The sequence below is a fragment of the Amphiura filiformis genome, chromosome 6, assembly GCF_039555335.1.
Source record: "Amphiura filiformis chromosome 6, Afil_fr2py, whole genome shotgun sequence".
In the NCBI taxonomy this organism is placed as follows: Eukaryota; Metazoa; Echinodermata; class Ophiuroidea; order Amphilepidida; family Amphiuridae; genus Amphiura; species Amphiura filiformis.
In genome coordinates, this window is record NC_092633.1 from 23,753,463 (window position 1) to 23,772,851 (window position 19,389).

The 19,389-nt window shown below is 36.3% G+C and overlaps 1 protein-coding gene across 1 annotated transcript; it reads left to right on the forward strand.

Moving 5' to 3' along the window:
• Positions 1 to 10,771: 10,771 nt before the first annotated feature.
• LOC140154422 (craniofacial development protein 2-like) lies at positions 10,772 to 11,299 on the forward strand. Its single transcript, XM_072176988.1, has one exon. The coding sequence runs from the start codon at positions 10,772 to 10,774 to the stop codon at positions 11,297 to 11,299; it is 528 nt and encodes a 175-aa protein (XP_072033089.1).
• Positions 11,300 to 19,389: the final 8,090 nt, after the last annotated feature.

The window sequence follows — 19,389 nt, forward strand, 5'->3', positions numbered from 1 at the left end:
AATATAACAGTGTCTCCGGAAGATTTTCAACATGGGGGCTGAGAAACCAAATTTGGTAAATGATCCAGGGGGTGCTCGAGGGAAGTTTCTCCATTGGATTTCCATATGATGAACTCTATTAAGAAGATTATGCTTTATACATGCACCCCATAGAATGGTCAAAGAAAAAGTCGAAACCAAAGAACATAAAGTGTCTTATGTACAAAAACTGTTGGCGGACTTTTACTGCCAGATGCAACTACCGCTTTGGCTTCTTCAAATCGTGGTACATGGAGAGACTTTGTGATTTGATGTGATGTGATGTGATGCGATGTGATGTGATGTGATGTGATATTACACCAGACACCAGAATCAATGGAATCCGTTGCATTCTACATCAGGTAGTCTATAAGTTATATGAATAAGAATGGGACCAGAACATCCCCGTGCAGTACCCCGATGGATACCTGAAATGGTTCTGAGATATACATTATCCACCATAACAGCACTCTTGGTGTTTTTGTAAAGTACACTTAAAGCATTAATTTACCAACATGACAGGGACTCTGGGATACCGCAGTGGCGTAGAATTGAAAACATGACAGTGATAACTTCCCGGGAATACACTCCTGTTGGTTGAATCGAAAGCTTTCTTAAAGTCATGTGATGGTGAGTGGAAGTTGATAGCTCTGATTTGATTTGATTTGATTTTATTCGGTATCTCCATATTGCACATACAACAATACAAGGTAATAGATATAAAATGCATTAAGAATAATAACATATAATACACAAAAAACAAAGCAAGGAGATATCACAGGATAGCCCTTTAAGCCCAAAGGCTTATTTCCGAAGGGTCCTTTATACATAGAAGGGCAAAAGGCATACATACATATAAAAACATACAAAGAAATATATATATACAAGTGAATATTAAAAGTAAAATAAAATCTTTAAACATGATTAAAATCATTAGAAACTAAATTTGGTTACAAAGATGAGTTTTTACAGACTTTTTGAAACTTGGTTTACTAGAAATTGATTTGATTGCACATGGTAAGTTGGCCCAATCCTGAATGGCATTATAATAAAAAGAGCCAGAAGTGATGGTAGTGGATTTTGGAACACGAAAATTTTGAGCACTGTTTCTAGTACTGTATTGGTGCACGTTTGAAACTCTGGTAAAATTTGAACTAAGATAGTCTGGGCCAACTTCATTAAAAATATCAAAAACATGGTTCAACCTGAGTTGTTTAGCCCTATTTTGTATGTTAAGGAAATTAAGATCTTTAAAATCATCTTCTGTAATATGATACATGCAATTCTTATTTAAAATAAATCTGATAACTTTGTTTTGAGCAATTTGTAGGCTTTTACTCATCTGCTTATGTGTGCCAGCATACCAAGAAGAAATAGAGTAATCAAACAAACAAAGTACAAGAGCAGAGCATAAAATTTTCTTGATATTTTGATCAAAAAACTTTGCCTGTCTGTAAAGAAATTTGAGTCTAGAATTTACTTTTTTTTATGACACCAAGACCCATTTCGTCACCATTCAAGCACTGGTCAATAGTAAGGCCTAAGTATTTGACTGAGGGAGTAGCATGAATTGTTTGCCCTTCACACTCAATGGTATAATTTTGCCAATTCTTCAATTTACGTTTTGTTCCAAAAAGAATGAGTTCTGTTTTACCCATGTGGAGAGAAAGTTTATTATCTATGAGCCATTTGTTACAGCTTTCGAGATTTTTGCTAAGCTGCTGCCCAATTTTCAACGGATCTTTATCAGAAACCAAAAGAGCGCTATCGTCTGCATACTGAAGGAGCATACAATCAACACAGTTGGGCATGTCGTTCACATAACAAAGGAACAAAATGGGACCCAAGATACTCCCCTGTGGAACTCCACATGTTAAAGCCATAGAGTTGGAGTCTGAGTCATTAACATTAACAATCTTCAGTGATTCTTCTAAGGATGTGCTTGATATGAGCAACTTCTTCCTAGGTGAAATCAGGCCTGGTTCTTCCTTTGTTTTGGGGATCTACATGTAATTCATAGTATGATCTCTAATTCGAGGTAACTCCCATGTACATGCCTTGTATATGTAATTAGCAACAAGTGCGTATACACGGGTACTATCTGCGAGTTTACTTTCGAAGGTATTGCTACGATCTTAGCTGCAAGTTACGTTTAGTTAGCTACTACGTTCGTCTAAGGATTTAACCCGGGATTCTGTGTTACAAATAAATATTCCTAGCCTATAGCCACTATACAATGTAGTCCAGCGAGAGATGAGCTGCCTGTCAGGGACATGGTTTTAACTCTATAGCCTACATTAAAGCTTTACGGAATGAACATAATAAATCTATAATATTCTACTAGTAGTCTGGTAGAGAAAAAAATCCCCTCAGGTAGGTGATGTTCTTGTGTAAGATATCACCACAAGTGACGTCACCTTAGGTAATGTCACCTTTAAGGCTACATGCTCTTTTTGGAAATTAATGATGCATCTGGTAGCTTAGATCATAACTTTCATTGCACTTAGTTGCAATTATCCCAGAAAATTCTTGATTTGTTTTTACAGAGTCTTGAATTGTCGATGTTTTTGATCAAAAAACATCACTCGGTGTATTTTGAAACTCGAGGCATTAACTCTTCTCAAATTAGCCCCAAATCATAATTTATTATATGCACATGTAGCAAACACCAATGGGAATAATTGGACGTTGTTTGCGGAGCCTAAATTTGGTTTGATTTTATTTCACAATAATTCTAAGGTGAGAATTTTGACCTGACATTTACTTTTTGGATTTCAAATTTAAATTTATTGATATACATATTTTGAATAAATAAAGAGTACGCTTACCTTTCTGCAACACTTCCCGGTATCATTAAGCATCTGCTGATAACCAACATTTTAGCTGAAAACCCGGGCTGAAAACAGTCCCTTCCTATCATTTTTGAACAAAATATGGTTCAAAAGTCCGTACGCTGCGTGTATAAACTAGCACAGCGAGATAACGAACAGAGCTATTTACGGTGGGGTATCTATTGTAAGCTATTAGGGTAGGCCTATAGTATATCTTCCCGCAAGTGACAAGATGTGTCAAGCAGGGCGGTATATTCAAACGCTATTGTCTGGATCATTGAGTATCGATTGAGCACGTATACATGCAGCACGAATGTGTGTGGTCCTCCCCAGGTTTTGACATAAATTACAAATGACGTCGTGAATGACCCAGCGTTTTCATTTTATTATTACTAAATTAATCGTCGTTTATCACGAGTGCTAAGAGTTGTACCAGTTCAATTCATCAAAATTAATTTGTATTAAATGAAAAACAAACAGACAAGTAGAGTCATATGTCTTTCTATGACCGTATTCCTACCAAAATCAAAATCAAAATGATTTTCAATACACTAGAAACGTGTTGATATGTATATCTTTGAAAATCGCCGAATGTTAACCACAGTCACCGTGGCACAGCATAGGCATCTTTAACATTCAGTGAAATTGGCAGTGGTTCGAACCCCGGTGAAAATTTTAGTATTTTTTATTCTTTTTACTAATGCGCTGTGCAGTTTTACAAACACGCCCCTGAATGAAACTCATGGGCATGTACCCTTAAGTTTAAATACACGTAGTTGATATTTCATTTGAGCATTCTATATCTACTTATTGTATTATGATTTAAGAACTGAATAATTGAAAACATTTGGCTCTACTAACTAATCGAAGCGTCATTGACCGACGTCCTTGTTGTTTGTTGATAATGCTTTATACCATGCTAAACATGTTATTAAGCCCTATCAGCGAATATGATTATTGCTCTCAGAGCACTCAGACCTCTTCATTCATGGACATATCAATGTATCATATCGTAACGCAGTTTATCCCTTCAACTGGTTAATTTTTGTGCAACATGTGTTAACAAAATATAAAAAAAGTACAGGAAGAGTATTACAGTTATCGTTCAATGAGCTCAGCAGTGTTGTGTTAAAGTAAAGTTGACTGTATTGATTCAAAACAAGATCAACAGTGCCAGAAGAAAACGAAATATTCATTGAGATCGTTTCCATTCATACGGAAATAAATTAGTAATTTACTGCTCTTTGGTTTTGGTTTTGTTTTTGATTTTTTTTTCTCTGTCGTATCACATGTTAACCGTCCTCCCGGAATAAAACAACAGGTAGGTGTGCGGGGGTAAGCTTTAAATTTTTGCGCGGTATTCCAGGGAACGGAAAGTCTACGTTAGTATCAAAATTAGTATAACAACTTATGTGCAGGCTGAAAAGAGGTGATTGTATAAATGTGTTGGGAAGGGGGTCCCGTGGTTGGAGTTTGATGTGTGTATAGGATGTGTGTATTTACAAGGTGAAATGCACAGTAGTCTGTGGAATGGAAAATTTATCTTCGTTTCCGCTAATTGCCTTTAGACACGAACATTCAAATCCGTAACACTTTTGAGAATCGACATAGTGTAAACGTATTCAAACAGGTTGTGGAAATCAAGAGGTTTAAGAACCATACACAAACATAGAGAGTTTAATAACCTGCATGAACTCTAGGGCATCAGCCAAAGGAACACAATGAAATTAATAATGGAGATCCCAAACCTCACATATCATGTTTACGAAATCACTGATACAAGAATAGATAACAAGTGAATATTATATTGATTTAAGAATACAACAAATCGAAAGATATTCACGTATTGCATGCCTTGTGTGACTGCTTTGTTAATGTTGTCAGTTGAGTTAATATATCGATGTTATATAAATATCAGTATCATACATTCTATCTTGGTTTCCAACAGCTTCAGTTTAAATTAGGTTCGCGTGAAGTAAAATATAGGATGATGTTGAAAAGAAGCGAGAGTAAAGCACCGTAACTTCAAGGTATTCGTTATAGCTATGGGGCTAACACTACCGCCTGAAGATTCCAATTTAGTCATTATGTGTAGCAAGATATTGCACGAGGCATAACGTACAGGCAGTGAATTCAGATTTCATTTATATCGATTCCTGCTCCGATAGAAACCACAGTGAACAAAGATATTTAGAAACACAATTCTCCTACTGCAAGCAGACTTTTGATTATCTCACTTATTTTCAGCTGCAAAGCTCCACAAATTTCAGTTTTATTATGCCACGCTGCGTGATACTTCATAATATTAGAGTCAGAGTGGACCAGGGTTTCGATGATTGAGGGAAGGAGTGGGGACAAGACATGGGATGAAGTTGTGGGCTCTGTTCCGAACTTTTTTCTGGAAGCTGTTCAAGTATAAAATACAAAAGATGTAGCTACTAAGTATGACTGTAGCTATAGTATTATACAACATTATTAGAATGATTATTGTTTAAAAACACATTACTTTTTATTATTTTGACATGATTGGTGGGGGAGTCTCCCGTATTTGTATTTTATTCTAGGGATTTAACTCGGGATTTCGGTGTTACAAATAGACATTCCTAGCCTATAGCCACTATACTATGTAGTCCAGCGAGAGATGAGCTGTCAGGGACATGGTTTTAACTCTATACATTAACACTTCGCAGAATGAACATAATAAATCGATAATATTCTACTAGTAGTCTCGTAGAGAAAAAATTCCCCTCAGGTAGGTGATGTTCTTGTGTAAAATATCACCACAAGTGACGTCACCTTAGGTAATGTCACCTTTAAAGTTTAAATACATGTAGTTGATATTTTATTTGAGCATTCTATATCTACACATTGTATTTACATGATTTAAGAACTGAATAATTGAAAACATCTGGCTCTAGTAATTAATCGAAACGTCACTGACCGACGTCCTTGTTGTTTGTTGTTAATGCTTTATAACATGCTAAACATGTTTGTTAAGCCCTATCAGCGAATATGATTATTGCTCTTAGAGCACTCAGAGCTCTTCATTCATGGACACATCAATGTATCATATCGTAACGCAGTTTATCCCTTCAACTGGTTAATTTGTGTGCAACATATGTTAACAAAATATAAGGAAAGTACAGGAAGAGTATTACAGTTATCGTTCAATGACCTCAGCAGTGTTGTGTTAAAGTAAACTTGACTTTATTGATTTAAAACAAGATCAACAGTGCCAGAAGAAAACGAAATATTCATTGAGATCGTTTCCATTCATACGGAAATAAATTAGTAATTTACTGCTCTTTGGTTTTGGTTTTGTTTTTGATTTTTTTTGTTTTGTTTTTTCTTTGTCGTATCACATGTTAACCGTCCTTCCGGAATAAAACAACAGGTGGGTGTGTGCGGATGTAATTTTTAATTTTTCGCAAGGTAGTCCAGGGAACGGTAAGTCTACGTTAGTATCAAAATTATGTATAACAACTTGTGTGCAGGCTGAAAAGAGGTGATCGTATAAATGTGATTTTTCGTTGGGGATCCGGAGAGGGTCCCGTGGTTGGAGTGCGATGTGTGTATGGGATGTGTGTATGTGCATAACAGTAGTCTGTGGAATGGAAAGTTTATGTTCGTTTCCGCTAATTGTCTTCAGACATGAACATTCAAATCCGTAACACTTTTGAGGATCGACATACTACTTACTAGTAGTGTAAATGTTTTCAAACAGGTTGGGAAAAATCAAGAGATTTGAGAACCATATAACAAAATAGAGAGTTCAATAGCCTGTATGAACTCTAGGGCATCAGCCAAAGAAACACAATGAAATTAATAATGGAGATCCCAAACCTCACATATCATGTTTACGAAATCACTGATACAAGAATAGATAACAAGTGAATATTATGTTGATTTAAGAATACAACAAATCGAAAGATATTCACGTATTGCATGCCTTGTGTGACTGCTTTGTTAATGTTGTCAGCTGAGTTAGTATATCGATGTTATATAAATATCAGTATCATACATTCTATCTTGGTTTCCAACAGTTTCAGTTTAAATTAGGTGCGCGTGAAGTAAAATATAGGATGATGTTGAAAAGAAGCGAGAGTAAAGCACCGTAACTTCAAGGTGCTCGTTATAGCTATGGGGCTAACACTACCGCCTGAAGATTCCAATTTATTCATTATGTGTAGCAAGATATTGCACGAGGCATAACGTGCAGGCAGTGAATTCAGATTTCATTTATATCGATTCCTGCCCTGACAGAAACCACAGTGAACAAAGATATTTAGAAACACAATTCCACTGCAAGCAGACTTTGGATTATCACTTATTTTCAGCTGCAAACTCCACAAATTTCAGTTCTATTATGCCATGCTGCGTGATACTACATAATATTAGGGTCAGAGTGGATCCAGGTTTTCGATGACTGAGCAAGGGAGTGGGGACAAGACATGAGATGAAGTTGTGGGCTCTGTTCTGAACTTTTTTCCAGATGCTGTTAAAGTATAAAATACAAAATATGTAGCTACTATTAAGTATGACTGTAGCTACAGTATTATAGAATGATTATTAATCAAAACCGCCCCGTTACTGTTTATTATTTTGACATGATTAGTGGGAGGGCCTTCCGTATTTGTATTTTATTCTAGGGATTTAACTTCTGTGTTACAAATAGACATTCCTAGCCTATAGCCACCATATAATGTAGTCCAGCGAGAGTTGAGCTGTCAGGGACATGGTTTTAACTCTATAGCCTACATTAAAGCTTTACGGAATGAACATAATAAATCTATAATATTCTACTAGTAGTCTGGTAGAGAAAAAATCCCCTCAGGTAGGTGATGTTCTTGTGTAAGATATCACCACAAGTGACGTCACCTTAGGTAATGTCACCTTTAAGTTTAAATACACGTAGTTGATATTTCATTTGAGCATTCTATATCTACACATTGTATTAACTGAATAATTGAAAACATCTGGCTCTACTAACTAATCGAAGCGTCAATGACCGACGTCCTTGTTGAACATTGTTTGTTGTTAATGCTTTATAACATGTTATTATTAAGACGTCAGCGAATATGATTATTGTTCTGAGGGCACACAGAGCTCTTCATTCATGGACACATTAATTTATCATATCGTATTAAACGCAGTTCATCCCTTCAACTAGTTAATTTTGGTGCAACATATGTTAATAAAACATAAGAAAAGTACAGGAAGAGTATTACAGTTATCGTTCAATGACCTCAGCAGTGTTGTGTATGTTAAAGTAAAGTTGACTGTATTGATTCAAAACAAGATCAACAGTGCCAGAAGAAAACGAAATATTCATTGATATCTTTTCCATTCATACGGAAATAAATTAATAATTCACTGCTTTTTGTTGCTTTTGTTTTGTTTTTATTGTTTTTGTTTATTGCTTTGTCGTATCAAATGTTAACCGTCTTTCCGGAATAAAACAACAGGTGGGGTATGCGGGTGTAAGTTTAAATTATTTTTGAGCGGTAGTCCAGGGAACGGAAGGTCTACGTTAGTATTAAAATCATGTATAACAACTTGTAACTTGTGTGTAGACAGGTTGAAAAGAAGTGAAGACAAAAATGTGATTTTGTGTTAGAGAGGCGGTCCCGGGGTTGGGAGAGGTGGGCGCGGGTGTGTGTGTGTGGGGGGGGGTGTGGGGGTGTGTGGGGTGGGGGGGGGGTGTGGGGTGAGGGGTGGTTGTGTACATGTGTATGGCGTGTATGTATTTTGTGCAAGGTCAGTAGTCCAAGGAAGGAAAGTTTATGTTCGTTTCCGCTATAAATACATGGATTTAGGGTTTTCTACCGGAAGTCAATTTGTGCCGAAATTACTTCCCACAATGCAATATGCGTATTGCATAACAAAGAATATTGATTAACCTCCGAACTGTATCTATTGTTATGCAAAACGCTTATTGCATTGTGGGAAGGAATTTCGGCACAAATTGACTTCCGGTAGAGAAACCCTAAATCCGCGTATTGCCTTCAGACATGACTGATAAACATTCAAATCCGTAACACTTTTGAGAATCGACGTAGTGTAAACGTTTTCAAACAGGTTTGGAAAAATCAAGAGATTTGAGAACCATATAACGAAAAAGAGAGTTTAATAACCTGTATGAACTCTGGGGCATCAGCCAAAGAAACACAATGAAATTAATAATGGAGATCCCAAACCTCACATATCATGTTTACGAAATCACTGATACCAGAATAGATAACAAGTGAATATTATGTTGATTTAAGAATACAACAAATCGAAAGATATTCACGTATTTCATGCCTTGTGTGACTGCTTTGTTAATGTTGTCAGTTGAGTTAGTAGATCGATGTTATATAAATATCAGTATCATACTTGGTTTCCAACAGTTTCAGTTTAAATTAGATGCGCGTGAAGTAAAATATAGGATGATGTTAAAAAGAAGCGAGAGTAAAGCACCGTAACTTCAATGTACTCGTTATAGCTCTGGGGCTAACACTACCGCCTGAAGATTCCAATTTAGTCATCATGTGTAGCAAGATATTGCACGAGGCATAACGTGCAGGCAGTGAATTCAGATTTCATTTACATCGATTCCTGCTCTGATAGAAACCACAGTGAACAAAGATGCTTAGAAACACAATTCCCGTACTGCAAGCAGACTTTTGATTATTTCACTTACTTTTAACTGCACAACTCCGGCTCCACAGATTTCAGTTTTCATACAGTTGTTCTGTAGCCTATGGTGAAGTTATTTTTTTTAACCTAGGGATGATGTCAAACTGAGGGTCTTCAGTGCAACAGTGGAGTCTGTGTTAACGTACGGATGTGAAGCCTGGACCATAACTCCCAAACTATCTAAAGAGCTGGATGGCTGTTACACCCGTATGCTTAGGGCAGTGTACAACATCCATTGGAAACAGCACATAAGCAACAAAGAGTTGTATGGAGACCTCCCAAGGCTCTCAGAGAAGATCAGAGAAAGGAGAACACGCTTCGCTGGCCACTGCTTCAGGAGCAAGTGTGAACCTGTCGCCAACCTGATAAACTGGGCACCCAAGCATGGAACAAGAAACCCTGGTAGACCACCCCTTACATATGTTGATGTACTCAAGCAAGACACAGGACTGGAAGCATCTGACCTGGGAACGGCGATGCAGGACAGGAGGATATGGAGAGCTGTCGTGGTTCGGGAAAACCACCCGAAATAAGCAAGCAAGTAAGCAAGGGATGATGTTGCATTAATGAAAGTTGACCTGTGAATGTCTGGTAGTTTAAAAGAGGTCACTAAATTATCAGTTATACTTACCATGGCCACTAGTTCATGAACTTGGTTAGCTGGCTGGCTAGCTGACATGGTCTGAGGTCAACTTCTTAAACATCAGTGATTTGAATTGCATCGTTATTCTTATCACAGACTGAATATAGAAGGAATCATTAATCTACTAGTCTCACAATCAGATACTAAATTTATTTTAAAAAAATCCTTTTGCTCCAATCATGCAAGTTAGTCAATACCGTTGTAGACTTCTCCGTAGTCTACTTTCCCATTGTCATGATTGTCTATACTCCGGCTATATTACATTTAAGCATAAAACTCTGATTTGTATTAATTTGTGCGCAGTTGATAGATTTTCACATCTGATCTTTCAGTCACCGTACTCCCTCTGTTTGTTAGCTTCCCAAGTGTAGACTATGCCATAGTCGAATTTGATAAATAAAAATATGTTATTAATCATGATGAACGCATTCAGTTGAACTCGAAATTATACTGATGTTGGGTTACGTCAAAATGTTAGTTTTTTATATAATTACTAATTAGTGACAGTAAACATTATTGAATACATCATATCATATATCATGCCATAATTATGGCTCACTTCAATTTTAAACCACCATTATAGTCACATATTGCCCAACTAATGTGTCTGATGAGAAAGAGTCAGAAGAACACATATATGCTACTTTACAAGTCCATCAAACAAGTTCCAGCTCACAACTTCCTTATGGTAATGGGCGACTTCAATGCAAGAGTTGGCAAAGAGCACTACAAATTCCCCTACCATGATTCTACCAACAGAAATGGAGAATTGCTGCACACGCTGGCAATAGAGAATGAACTGGAAATAGCAAATGTGAGCTTCTGCAAGAAAAAATCCAGATTATGGACATGTACATTACCATCTGGTTTTAAGGCACAACTTGACTACATCCTTGTATGCAGGAAGTGGAGGAATAGCATTCTCAATTGTTGCACCTACAACTCCTTCGCAAGTATTGGATCGGATCACCGTGTTGTTACAGCAAAACTACGTCTCAGCTTGAGATCGAATGGCAAGACACCACCACGGAAGATCAGGTACAACTGGAAGGTTTTGGCACAAGACACACAACTACAAGACATGTATGCTGTTAAAGTACGGAATATTATTCAGTGCTCTGCAACATGAAAGTGAGGGCGATGAAGATGCTACATCCACATATCAATGTTTCATACATATTTCACATCACCAAATAATGTCTCTTGTGGGCTCTCGTCCTGATCTGCGGTGTTTTTACATTTCGGTTAAAGTTACCCGCCTATAAATCAATATTAAAACCAAAAAAAAATGTGCAGATTTTGGGAAAAATTTGTGCCAGATAATAAATGTAGGCTTGAATCTAAGCATCTACCAAGATTGGGAAAGATTCTGGGCTTTTATTCAGATTTGCATGTATTTCTCAAACCGGCTGCTTCTAGGTAAAATCACAAGTGCTTCACTGGGTGAAAAAAGTGTATTGTATTCGTGGTCCAGTAGCGCGAAAATTTAATATATTTAATTTAGTTTGTTTACTTGCTTGTTTGTTTATCTTTCAAGAAAACATTACTTTGAAAAATTGAGTCGCTTCGTAAGGTAGGTAGAACCATTTGAATAGCGGCCATTTTGTACACAAAGTATAGGGAAATTTATTACTATTGTGCACCCTACAGGCAAACAGGGTGGTTACGGAAGAACTGATACCAAAGGCCCCCAATCGCCATAAGGGGACAATCTGGACTGATTCTAGAACAGCGAGTGCCCGGAATGAAGTTTGAAGGAAAACCACGAATGCACTAGTGTATCAAGATCCGAACTACAAGCAAGGAAGAATCACCTAAAAGAGACATATGACGAAATTAATCAAGAAATCCTGGAACAAAAGATCAGCCAGGTAGAGAAAGCAGATCAAAATTGCCAGCACAAAGCTGCATGGGATCTGATAAATGAGATCAGTGGAAGGAGAACTGCCAAAAAATGTCAGATCAAAGGGGACACAGAGAGTGAGAGACTGCATTCTTGGTTTTCCCTATTTCCAGCAGCTACTTGGGAATCCACCAGTCATCACCAATGAGGATGAGCCGATAGAGCAAGTGCATCGGGAATTTGACATGCGAACAGATGCTTTCGATCAGGAAGAGTACGAGGCAGTAAAGAAGGTAATCAATGAAGGAAAAAGTGCAGGTGATGATGAAATCACACCAGAAGTTTTAAAGAGATGCAACCTTGATGACATCATACTCTATTTCTGTAATGAGGCATTACTGCATGGTAGGACACCCAAACAGTGGTCAATTCTCAATCTAATCCCAATTCCAAAAAGCGGTGATCTCAGAGAGGGAAGGAATTACATAGTCATCTGTTTATCATCCATAGTGGCAAAGACCTACAACAGACTACTACTCAACAGAATTCGTCCCTTCCTGGATCCTGTACTACGAATGAACCAAAATGGCTTCCGCCCTGGAAGGTCGACAGTGTCACAAATACTGGCCTTGAGAAGAATTGAAGAGATAAACAACAACAATCTCCAAGCAGCACTGGTCTTCATCGATTTTAAAAAGGCATTTGACACCATCCATCGAAGGAAAATGCTAGACATTCTAAGAGCATATGGAGAACCAGAGAAACTCGTGGCGGCTATTGGAAACACCTGTTGCCCATATTACCACACCAGATGGAATCACCAACGACTTCATAATTCAGGCTGGAGTACTGCAGGGGGACACACTTGCACCATTTCTATTTGTAACAGTCCTCGACTATGCTCTCAGGAAAGCAATACATGCATGGAATGAAGATCGTCTAGGGCTCACACTAAACACAAGGAAAAGTCGGAGGATAGGCCCGCATACAATTACAGACCTCGACTTCGCTGACGACATAGCACTATTGGCCGACAGTATCAGTGATGCCGAAGAGCTACACCATCTTGTTGAGACTGCAGCACTAACAGTCGGTCTCAGCATGAACACCAAGAAAACCAAGGCAATGGTTTGCAATATGGCTTGGATTGGCAGCAGTGAAAAGGATTTCAACATCAGGAAAGCCCAGGCATGGAGGGCCTGCAACCGCATGAACAAGATATGAAAGAGCAGCCTGCCTAGAAATCTTAAAACCAAGCTTTTCACCACCACAGTCGAATCAGTTCTGGTGCAGAAACCTGGACAATTACATCAAAGTTTAGGAAGGCGCTTGATGGTTGTTACACAAGACTACTGAGAAAAGCACTTAATGTTACCTGGCAGTCGCACACCACCAATAAGGAGCTGTACGGCAATGTCTCCCCAATCTCCGAAAGGCTAAAAACAAAAAGGCTGAGATTTGCTGGACACTGTGCACGCCAGAAGTGAAACAGAGGCAGCTTCCAGAGTTTTGTTGTGGCAGCCTACGCATGGTAAAAGATCAAGAGGACATCCACGGAAGGACTACATTAAGTAACTAATCAGCTAATAGAGGATACTGGACTAGAAAGACAAGACATTAGGAACTGCGTGCAGAACAGAGTTGTGACTCAACGGAGTCCGACTAGACAAGTCGACATAAGCAAGCAAGTAAGCAATTTTAAACAATTCTGATTTTAGAATCTACCAGTTTATAGAGCGCGAAAGCCCGAGTACTTGAAATTCGGGAGCTAACAAGCAGAGGGAGTACGGTGATTGAAAAGATCAGATGTGAAAATCTATCAATTGTGCACAAATTAATACAAATCAGAGCTTTCAGCTTTAATCCCTGCTGCTTTTTTAATAGCCAGAGTATGCACAATGGGCAAGTGGACTACGTAGAAGTCTACGATTTTTACTCGGGCTTTCACGAAACTGGTAGATTCTAAAATCAGAATTGTACAGTATTGAAGTGAGCCATTATAATTATGCCACTAGATTTACTAGTATTTAGATGTAATTAACCCTCAGTTTAATTTCCAGTTCAACTGAATGCGTTCATCATGATTAATAACATATTTTTATTTATCAAAAAGCGACTATGGCATAGTCTAGATATCGTTGTAACTGGACATACATCACACAGTGACTAATTCCACGGAAATACGTCCAAAGTAATTAATTAGGTTTAATTAGTTAATCTATAATGAAAGACAAAGATAAAAAGACTAGTTTGCGTCTGACGTCATCTGTCAATCAAACTCCGAGCACGGTTTGTTTACAAGTGTCGTGATGATATGAGTTCAAGTGCTGAACACGGCGGTAAAACCGGGCGCCTTATTGTTAATTTTGCACCTTCTAACATACAAACCATCTCAAAAGTTAGGTCTTAATCGTAGGAAACTTTCTTTGGCGAAGGCACCATGCCCACAATGCCTAGAAAAGTTGCTTTTTGCCTTGTAAGAGTACGTAATTTTTCGCCATTCACTGCTATTCCTTTTCTCCGATTGGCACCAGCCAGATGAATCGACCTTCCTTATACGCGCTATTAGCCAATCAAGGATAGAGAATTTGATTGACAGTGACGTCAGACGCAAACTAGTCTTTTTATCTTTGTCTTTCATTATAAGAAGTACATTTTTGTTATTACTGAAGAGAAGTGATGGGCATTCGTGCAAAATGGTACTTGAACTATATGCTTATCACCAGTGTCATCGAAGTAAATTGTATTACACGTAATATGGTGATTATATAGGAAATTAGTCATATTCAGATCAAAATGATTATTCGCTATGAACGAGATATTCTTCGGAAATGGCATAATAGTTTTAATATATTATGAGTAAACACAGCAGCAACAGCCGTTGTCATGGTTGTTTAGTAATAATATATTAATTGAAGACCGAGTAGCCAAGACTAGTTTACTGTCCTGCGCAGTACGGCATTTTTGGTCTGGTTGACAGGACGTCAGACGCAAACTAGTCTTTTAGAAGCTGTGTTTATATTAAGACTTTCGAGGTGTGGTGGAGGAGGAGGAGGAAAGAAGAAGACGGAGGAGGAGGAATGGGCGGCCTGATGCGCCTGGAATTTGCAAATTTTAAAGAGTGCTTCGAGACCCATGTTGAAATTCCATTCAAAATTATGGTATTAATCATGTTAATTTGCATTCGTTATTGTATGATTAGTGCCATTTTAATAATAAAATTACTCACTGCTGCTACTCAACACATAACACAAAGAAAATTCATTAACACAGATGCAACATATGGAATTTTTAGAAAAAGCACTCCTTTCTGTTTAATAGCACATTGGGAATATAAATCTTATAATACATAATACAGCAGTAATACCACGGGATAATTTTATACAATATACTCCATATAAACAACAGTACCATTACATTACAATATTTTACAATAGTAGTTTACATCAGAATATCTACATGTATAATTGATTTTTCTATTTCAGTCGCGAACAAATAAAAATAGCAAATTACAATACACGTCATTTATGAAAGGGTTTATAATATTTTATGTCATTTTCATCATTATCATGGTATACATATAATTTATATATACGTGTACCTATTAATATACAACATATTTCCACGACTTTTCTGTTTAGCCATTACACTATAGGCTAAAAAAAATTTTATGTCTCAAAGCCCATGCGGGCGTTCGTTTTTTCTCAGCGCGTTCATGTCAGCTGAAACGGCAAATTCATTTTTTTTAGGTTTTTGCCGTAAAATCATAAAATTCTGAGACAAAAGTTACTTGATTCGATACTTGCATTGTTTAGGTATAAAACAATTAATATTTGTACTTCAATTGTGTAAATCAACCAAAAATTCATGCTGTGTACTTTTGAACACTCGAAAATGACATCTTAATTTTAAAAAATAATAAAAAAAAATTAAAAGAAACTGCCATGGGCTTTGAGACATAGCATTATTTTTTTAGCCTTTATGCATGTTTTATGGTATAAAGAAAGTGGTATCGTGCACCCTGGATATCAATTATGATCGATGTCTTTTTATAGATCAGAAAAATAAGAGTGTTCCCGCTAAAGCGGCATGCTCATGACCCGAATACGTTATTGAAGGACAATGAAATTAGCAAATTTTCACCCGTTTACCAATTGAACTTTTTTTAAAAATATTACTATCTACAAAGATTATGAATATTTTAATACACCCATTATGCAATCATACGCAGCATAAAAGCATATAGTTGGCACTTATTGTTATTGTTATATTTTAAACGATAATCGACAATCGTTACTGTAGGACTATAAAAAATGTGATCAATCCATGACATTGAAAAAATACTAATCCACAGCTTTTAATTATTTCATAAACATTATTGCCGAAATAATCTATAACATCATGACCATACAGGTGCAATATCATAATTGAAACTGTTATCGAAATCTTTATAATCATAAGAATAAATGAATGGTATTTTGATCGAAATTCTCCTGGAAATTTATTACCATCCCACATAACAAAGCAGATAGCAGTTAACTTCGATACCTTTTGAAATTTATATCAATATCAACTTATCTCAAAAAGAGTACATCTTCGGATTGAGAACCACTCCCCAACCGTCCCAGCAAATACAAAACGTTTTCGACATTATTCGCAAAAGGTTAGAAAAGGTTGCCAGAAAACGTTTAAATGTCGGGTTATATAAAGGACATATATTAAAGGTATAAAATGTTTCCATAACATTCAAAACATTTGTTGACAACCGACTGCAACTAATGCTATTTAAGTGTTGACAAAATATTTGGCCAAAAATGTTTGCAAAAATAATTTACAATAACATTTTAAAAACATTTTAAAAATATTGTTGTAGTGTGTTTTCATGCAAAAACGTTTTAAAACGTTTCCATGACCTTTATATAACCCGACATTTAATGTTATTAAAACATTTTTATCTAAACCAAAACCCAAACTATAACATGTATAGGCCTAAACGTTTTAAAAACATTTTTTGTTTGCTGGGGCGATGCCCTGAAAAAGAAAAAACCTTCTTTGGACAGACAGGTCACTGAGGATGTATTGTGAATATGGAAGGACGTAGCTAGGGTGAATTCTTTATCAAAAAGGGACTGTTAAGCAGTCTAGAAGATATGAAGATTTAGAGTACTTTTTAAACTTATTCCTCTTAGAAGTTTAATTTCTACTTATCAATAAACAGATGTTTGTATTATTACGCTTATGAATATGAGCACGAAGATGATAATTTGTCAGGAAAACTTCAATCTTATAATTAATGCATCTCATAATACATCAACGCATTTATAGTATACCAATATGATCGATTATAAGAACGTATATGAAATTAAGAGAATTATCGGCAGTCCTGGGTGAATTGAGCTGTACAAAATTAGCAGCTGGTGCACTTTTTGCATTCATTTAGTTCATTATCAAGTATTTATCAACACGATATACATGTTACATGATGTGCCATCAAATTTTAAACCGAAAATGTTCCCTTATTATTTTCTAATTTAGGAAACTAATATCGAGAATTAAAGGTTAAGAACAATAAAAAAAAGGTTCAGGCCCCTTAATTGTATCTGTAGAATTTTGTTTTTTCGTCATTACGCAACTATATAAAAAATCCTTTAAAAAAGGAATGCGCGCCGAATGGGAGCTTTTGATGTGATATGCTGAAACAGCTTGAAATGCAAGCGTTTGGATTACATAAAACAATACATTACCATAATAGTAAACATAAAATATGCAAGGAATATATATTGCAGTGGGAGAGGTGTAAAATGGTATTACATGGGATGCAAGAGGATAAGGCATAATATATATAGTCATGATAACCCATCAATATTTGGATATTTTTTTCTCTGCAATTAACATACATCATATACTGTTGTTGTCTGCAGCGAATGGGGGGGGGGAGGTTTCAGATGCAAAAGCCAATTGTCAATTTTTCTCGATTTGATTATTATAACTCGTCAAATATACAGAGCATGATAAGAAAATATGTATGTGCCGCTTTTGATCATAATTTCAAAATATGCATTGGATTTTGGTCTATATGCCTTAACGCAAAAAGTTTTGAAATGGTGTTTATCGGTTTTTTTTCTAAATTATTATCATGAAAGCAGCAAACGACCGTGATCTTGTACCATTTTGTACCAATCAATAGTCCGATTCATGACATGCTTCATAGCGTACAAACACAGAATACTGGTAGGCTAGTGGTAGCTAAATAACAATCCTGGCCGAGGGTTAAACCCATAAAAGTCATAATATATTTACTTTAAAAAAAATAATTCCTATACAAAACCGCTAGATGCCAATGTTGTTGTTTGGGTAACATCTGTTGTGTGGCGTGTAAGTCATGACAATATTTTATCAGCGGTGTATTATGCATGATAGTTAAAATGCACAGCATATTTGTAAATCAAATTGTATGATTAAGGGTATACAATAGGCCTATATTGTTGGTCGAAGCAGCAAAATAAAAAGTAGTTCACAGCATCTTGCGAATGGTAGTGAGCTTTAGCAAAAATTGCATTACTCAATTTATAGCGAGGGTGTAGAAGAATTCAAATATAGATATACTTTTGTAGGTCCGTCCTGTGGTTCTTGAGTTATGTTGTAAAGAGGGCTGAAACAAAAACACTTTTGTAAAACGTACATAACTCATTAACAACAATAAATTAAACACGTTTTCAAAGTATATGATTTGTAGAATGAACTTTTGCAAAACACCAAAGTGTTATTTTTCAATAATATAGGCCTATTGATTCAGATAATGAAAATCGATACCTCGTATACCCTTAATTATACATAAAGCTAGATAAGCCTAAATCTCACTCTTAAGTTGTAAAGATTTGCATCTTATGCAAAATTATACGTAAACAATAATGGTCTTTCAATTTTAGGCCTTAAAAATAACAAAATAATGACTCGTGCATTTGAATTTCAGCACCACTCACATAATAAATCAATTTACATTTACACAACAAAACAACAAGAACTTGATCAATGTGAGGTTTAAACTATTTTGACATTGCCGTTGCAACTCGAGCTCTTGTCGGTTCAGATAACATGTAATATCATGAACATGATGAAATACGCCAGATTTATTTGTTCGTCAAATATTGTATAATTATTCATTTATATTAAAAAAATGAGTGATGTCCATGTTAACAATTTCATAAGGAATAATTAATGCATCGTATCTTTTCATCGAATGCATATTTAAATCCCGGGTATCCGAATAATACAAGGATTTGTTTTAACGTAAAATTACTGCGATATACTGAATATGATACGGATAACAACTAATCTTTGCGAGGAAAAAACATAACAAAAAAGCATTACAACTT